This window comes from Solanum tuberosum, unplaced genomic scaffold (genome assembly GCF_000226075.1).
Source record: "Solanum tuberosum cultivar DM 1-3 516 R44 unplaced genomic scaffold, SolTub_3.0 scf00010, whole genome shotgun sequence".
In the NCBI taxonomy this organism is placed as follows: Eukaryota; Viridiplantae; Streptophyta; class Magnoliopsida; order Solanales; family Solanaceae; genus Solanum; species Solanum tuberosum.
Window position 1 is genome coordinate 1,037,969 of NW_006238936.1, and position 6,447 is coordinate 1,044,415.

The 6,447-nt window shown below is 35.9% G+C and overlaps 1 protein-coding gene across 1 annotated transcript; it reads right to left on the minus strand.

Annotated features, from left to right (window-relative positions):
• Positions 1–256: 256 nt before the first annotated feature.
• On the minus strand, positions 257–6,244 carry LOC102587855 (homeobox-leucine zipper protein ANTHOCYANINLESS 2). Its single transcript, XM_006339395.2, has 9 exons — positions 5,443–6,244; positions 5,136–5,356; positions 4,920–5,037; positions 4,149–4,832; positions 3,925–4,026; positions 3,623–3,835; positions 2,094–2,268; positions 1,583–1,950; positions 257–1,170 (listed from the first exon to the last, which is right to left on the minus strand). The coding sequence occupies exons 1-9, from the start codon at positions 5,644–5,646 to the stop codon at positions 790–792; spliced, it is 2,466 nt and encodes an 821-aa protein (XP_006339457.1). The 5' UTR covers positions 5,647–6,244; the 3' UTR covers positions 257–789.
• Between the last annotated feature and the right edge of the window lie 203 nt (positions 6,245–6,447).

Below are 6,447 nucleotides of genomic sequence, written 5' to 3' on the forward strand. Positions count from 1 at the left end.
CCAGATAAGTTGAATCTCATGATATCTTTATGACAATCGCAAATTTTGTCTAAGTAACCATTAATTAATCTGCATAACAAGAATGGAGAGCAATTGTTTAATCTTATTGAAGATGACATATATAACTTTCAAAGATATTGAAAATACAATATTCAGAAAGATATATATTACAACTTGATAAACTGCAAAAGTTAAAGATAAAACACATTTTCACTTGTGATGAAATGTGAACCTAGACCATATTGGCAAAGAAAAATAAACATGACAAACAGAGTCAAGTTAAAGTAGGTCAATTAAGATAACGTACAATAGTTGATTTGTCAATTGTCCCCCACCATAACATACCAAACAAAAGAGCCATTGTGACTCTTCAACAACAACTATAAATTCATCAAAACAAACCATAGCTCCTGAAATTGACATATTTCTGTCACACAACTTGTCCAAATTGAAATTTTCATTCATTCACCCAAAAGCTGATTGATTCATGAACCAACTGATCTTAGTACCCTGAGTCAATACCCGAACCACCACCTTTGCTTTGTGTTAAGACCCAAATTAATAACCTCGAGCTAGTTGAGCCGGCCCTTACCACCTAGCAATGGTCTTTTCAGCGCGGTTCGTTCTTGACTCAGCCTCCAATTCAGCTCGAGTTCTTCACTGATCAGCCTCCACTCCCTTGTCAACTCGACTCATTAGCACCACTTTTTTTTTTCTACTAGTTAAACTATATATTAAAAATAATAATAAAAAAAAAGGTGTCCACCTTGTCCCAAATTATTTTCCTATTTAGCTTTCACATTGAAGAGCAGCTTTAATCTTCTGAACAGTGCATGATATAAGATTATTGACTGTTTCCACAGATTCCACAGTAAGCTTGGCTGTAGGGAGACTATTCACCAATATCTGAAAGGCTACCGTCAAGAGCGACCCGCTAATTCTTTGATCTGGGCCCCCATTACATGAAGGTCCATTGGACCCACGAGATCCTGGGCCGTCGGGTACAATCGAGAATCCCGAAGGAAGCAAAGCCACGTAGGCCGAATCTCCACCGTTCATCACCACGTGCATTGCCGGTATATCAACTGGCGCGTATACAACGAGCGCCCCAGCCGCGTCTATGCAAGTCTCCTGAAGTATCAACATGCTGCTCTGATTCGCGTTCATAGCCTGGAAATAAAGCCCATCGGTTATGAATATATTTACGAAAAATGCCATTGTCTGGTATAATACGTCATATTTTGTAGACTTTTTTCATGTAAAAAGGGTGATATCATAGTAGGGCTGACTAAAAAAAGGTAACATGTATCATGTGTTTTGACTTTTTACAAATTTACAAAAGATGCAACAAAGTTAAAATTTATAGATCTGCAATAAGATGGTCCTTTAGAGATACTTCCAAATCCCCCTAGTTTGTCCTTTTCAATCAACATTTTTTTTATCTTAAGAAAATGAACCCCACACATGCAAAATCAATCAATCTTTTTACATGCATTCATATAGATAAACCGCCATGCATTATTTCTATCTATTCAAAATTAATTTTTTTAAAAAAAGTGATAAAAAGGGTCAAGGAAATTACACTAGCACGAAGGAGTGAGACGCAGTTGCCATGATCTTGGCCTTTGGCAATATGAGCCATTTCTTGCATAGGACCACCGTTGGATAGGATATCCCATTCGCTACGGAGGCGTTCGTCGCGGAGGAAATCAAAGAGTCTTTGTGGAGAAACGGGCAACCAAACGGAAGTAGCAGCGCTTAAGACTATGCCTGCTGGTTCACCGGGGTCATCGACACTCTTTCGAGTCATAACACGTACATCTTCATCAACATTACCTGCACAAAGTTTGTTCCACTTGTGTACCGTTGAAGCACAAACACCAGCACAAAAGTTGTTTGTCATGCGTTGTGCTAGCTTCAACATGCTACGCCTCCCACTTGGAGTTATTGCTGCATGTGATTTGATTTCTTAAAATTTAAATTTGGTCACAGAAAATATATGAGACTACTACTCATCACATGATAGAGGTTGATTCATTGAACAATTGCACTAATATAGATTTTACTTTAAAATATCTATATTAATTAGTTACCTGTGTGATCCCTGGCGGAAACGGTGGATGACATGAGAATTGCAAGACACTCACACTGGCGTTGGAGGGTGGCAACCCATCTTTGTGCACCAAAGCCCATACCCGCGCTAATTAACTGCCGGTAAAGATGGTGATTCGCACCCTCTTCATATTCGGCATGTTCTACCCATGTAACCTACATAATAATTAACCCGTGTGAATTTATATAGTCAATCTGAACTTGCTTGGAATAAATTAAAGCATAAAAATAATCACAAGGGGAGTTAATAAATTGTTGTCACAATTTTTCCTCATTACATAGTAAATTAATGATCATATACATTGTATTTATTATCGACTACCTATATTTTAAATTATGGAGTAATTTATGACAAGTATTTATCCCATAGGCAAATAATTTACAACTCCTAAGCAAAGTTAGTTGTGACAAATGAATTCAAACATTTACACCATGAATAACGTGACCTAACTTATTGGTGCTATTAATATAAATTTGTTCTAATCCAAACATGATTTACAACCTCCAAAAAAATAAACAAAAAAAAGTACATTACTTAATGGGAAATTTTTGTGATGCAACAAGACAAATCTTGGAAATGGTTTCTAGCTAGGTTAGGTTCAAGGAGAGACATGATAGAACCTAGAACCCTAAAATTAGAAGTCATAAAAAACAATTTTTCATCATTTTTATGCAAATTTGAAGGCACGAGGTTAGGCTTGAGACATTGAGAAATGTACCACAAAGCTTTAGACTTTGTAGATACTCACGTGACAACAAAAAAATAATGTAGTCAGTCTTGTTGTTTGACTAAAAAGTCCTTTATTAGTATAGTATAAAAAACAAACACATCACAAGGCTGGAACCAGATAATACACAGTTAGATGAATTAATTATATACACGGGGGACTGATCGAGACAGCATCAGAGATTGGAATAGAAACATCAAATACATTGTTTAATTAAACCAATGTTTGAGAGTTACAAAGCAAATTTTTATTTTTATCTTCTTTCTGAAGAATCATATGAAATTAATGTGTCCCAAGGCACAAAAATATAAGTAATGGAGACTTCTATTCAATTTATTAGATTAATTAAATCGTCCTTAACCTCGATTTCCACACGTACGGTGTTCATATAATATTAGTATTAAGCTCATCTTAAGCAGGAAGTTGCTGAAATTTGATGACTTTTTAATACTGTTGTGTCCCCTATAATCAGCATCTTATCAGGTTCAATAATCTAATCTTTTTGGTTTTGGACCAAAAAAGACTAGAGCTTTTAGTCATTTTGACAATCCAAATTAGGTGGAAAAACCAATTCAATGTTCTGAAGTAAGATCCAAAAATTTGTAGTTGCTCAACCAAACTCATTAAACACAAAAAAGCAAAATAGTAGCTACCCCATGAATGTAAACTCATTGAATATATAGTACTAAACGACACACTAGTAGAAGAGAGAAAAGTCTTTGTGTATAGATACCAGAAATAATAATTGAAGTGCGAACAAGTTTATTTCATTGAGAACTTACTTTGCTGTAGCCATTGGGCATATCTTGGACAACACAGCCAGAAGGAAGCCTTCTGCAATTTGGATATGTTGGTGCACCAGAAGTTTCACGGATGGTATCAATCGACACATCAACGACAGCCCAAACACCTTCAGCATGTTGTTTGCAGAAACGCAGGAAATTGACCTCTCTAATTGGTACTAATGGTGAAAGCACTTGGAGTTCAGCATGCATCTATAAAGAATCAAGAATAAATTCATATTTCAACATTGACTAAAAATAACATTGATTTAATAAAAAAAAAAAGGTGCATTTTGATTTACCAGCTGAAGTGCACCATTTCTGGTTCCACCCATACCACTTGATATAACATCTGTTGTTGAGGTTCTAGCAATCAAACAAGGAAACATTTCTGCCCATTTGTTCTGTCAAAAAATTAAAGCTAATCATCAGAAAAAATAAAGATTTATGACTTCTTCATGTATGATAACTGACAAGAATATTTATAGGATTAGACACCTAAAAGTGCAATCAAGAAATTACTTACAGAGTCCATTAATGTCTCAACAAGAGCTAAACTATTGATTATAACCATGCCTGTCTCCCTGGAAGCCTCTGAAACAAAACTGTTTGGTCTCATACCAATACAAGGAGTAAATGTCCTTATGTACTCTTCATGGTTTAGTAATTCTCTACCACCTTCAATGCTCCTGAACCAAAGAGGTTCATCAGTTTGTGCCAATTTTACCAATTCCTCCATGGCAGCCAAAGCTAGTTCAAGATACATGGATCTTTCAAGTGATCTCTCAATTCCAGTTGACTGTCTATTTGAAGGCACAACTGGTAAAGAATTTGAAATCCCAACACCAAAATCAGGAGGTGCTAAGGGGAGTGTTGTTGGTACATTACTCATACCACCATATCCATTATTTCCAACTCCAAGTTCCAAACTTGAATTAGGCATTGGGGGAGGCATAGAGGTAACTAAAGATGAAATGGGTCGTCCCAAAAACTTGCCAGCAAGTGCACAAACTCGATCTAATTCATCTTTCAGCCTAGCATTTTCAATCCTAAGATGTTGCTCCTCAAGAGAGATTTCACCAATCATTGCTGGACCACCACAATTAGTACAAATTGGATTTCTCATTGCCTCTCTTATAGACATGTTTTCTGCACGAAGCTTATCGTTCTCTTGCCTTAGTATCGAATTCTCATGGCGTTCCAGTTGAGTCTGGTGCAATCAAGATTCATTATTCAAGCAGCACACACAAAAAATAAATCTTTAAAAGCCATAAAAATTAAATCTTTTTTCTATTACCTTCATCTGAGTTCTACGATTTTGGAACCAAAACTTGACTTGTCTAGTCTCCAAAGAAAGCCTTTTGCTTAACTCCAACCTTTGTTTCTCATCAGGATGAGGACACTCCTTGAAAAGACTAGAAAAAAATCATATAAAAAACATCTCATAAGAAAAGTTGAAAGAAAAATAAAAGATTTTTTATTTTTTTTCATTTGAAAAGATGGTAATGATTACGATTCAAGTTCTTGGATTTGCTGAGGAGTGTGTCGGTGGTATCTTTTCTTCCTTGGTGGTTTGTCGGCAGCATCTTGTTCATCACCCGATGCACCTTCCAAGTTATCACTTCCAGATCTGCTGTCTGGTTCTTCCTCTCTACTCCTTCTACCAACACTGTTATTTCCCTCATAGTTTTCAGCCATTCTTGTTACCTCATTTTGCCCTTCCATACCTGTTTGCTGCAACCAAAAACAAAAATAAACAAAAGGGTGTCATATAAAGTAAAAAAAGATTCAATTTTTATGTTTTTTTTTTTTTGGCTTACAAGAGCAAGAGAAAGTCCTGGAGAGTTGAACATGTTCTTGGCAAGAGATTGAGGAAGAAGTCTTGGCTGAGAAATTGCACCAGTGGGCATATTGTTGTTTTTATTGTCGTTGTTGCTGCTGCTGTTGTGATTAAATGGTATATCAGCAACAATTCTTGCACCGCCACCACCAGAATTATTATCAAGAAAGCCCCCAAAATTCATGAAATAAACCCACAGAGACTCAAAAAGCACTTAACTTTTTTGTATATTTGACAGATTCACTGTATCTTTTTGAGCTAAAAATCAGAGAAGAAAGTGGAGTAAACGTAGGGAGAAAAATTATGAGAGGTAGAGGAGACACAAGGACGAATCCAAATGTCTCCAACTTCCTCTCTAATTTTTACTCTTGAAAGAAAAATAACAAGGAAAGAAAGCCAAAAAAAAAAAACCCTTTACTTGTGCTACTCTTTACTACTCCTTGCCTTTCTCTTCTCTATACTTTCCTTAAATAACAGTACTAATTAAAATTCCTCTTCTCTCCCTCCTAACAAAAAAGTAAAAAAAAAGGGGGACCTTTCTTAAACTAATCTTTTGCTGCAAATACAAAAGCATAGAAGCTTAAAAGAATGGTTTAAGCAAGCAAAACCCTAAGTTTGAGGGCATTTTTCTGTTCTGTTATATGTATGTATCTCTGCATGCTTGACTTTTGTAAACAAAAAAATAAAGCACAGAAAAGGATGTGAGAGAAAAGAAGCTAAAAAGGCTTTGTTTAATCAGTTTTGCAAAGACAATAGAAGAGACGAGAGATAGAAAAAGGGGTAACAACAGTAGAAAAAAAATATACTAAAAACCGAAAAAAAAAATAAACAAAAAGGTGAAGATAATACGCAAAATTGTGGACTCATCGAAGCCTTACATATACATACAGCCAAACAGCACAGAAAAAGGTTTGGTTGACTCTTTCACCCCCACCCCCACCCCCTCTTTCTCTCTCTAATTCTTGAAATCTTCCGTCAAGACTGT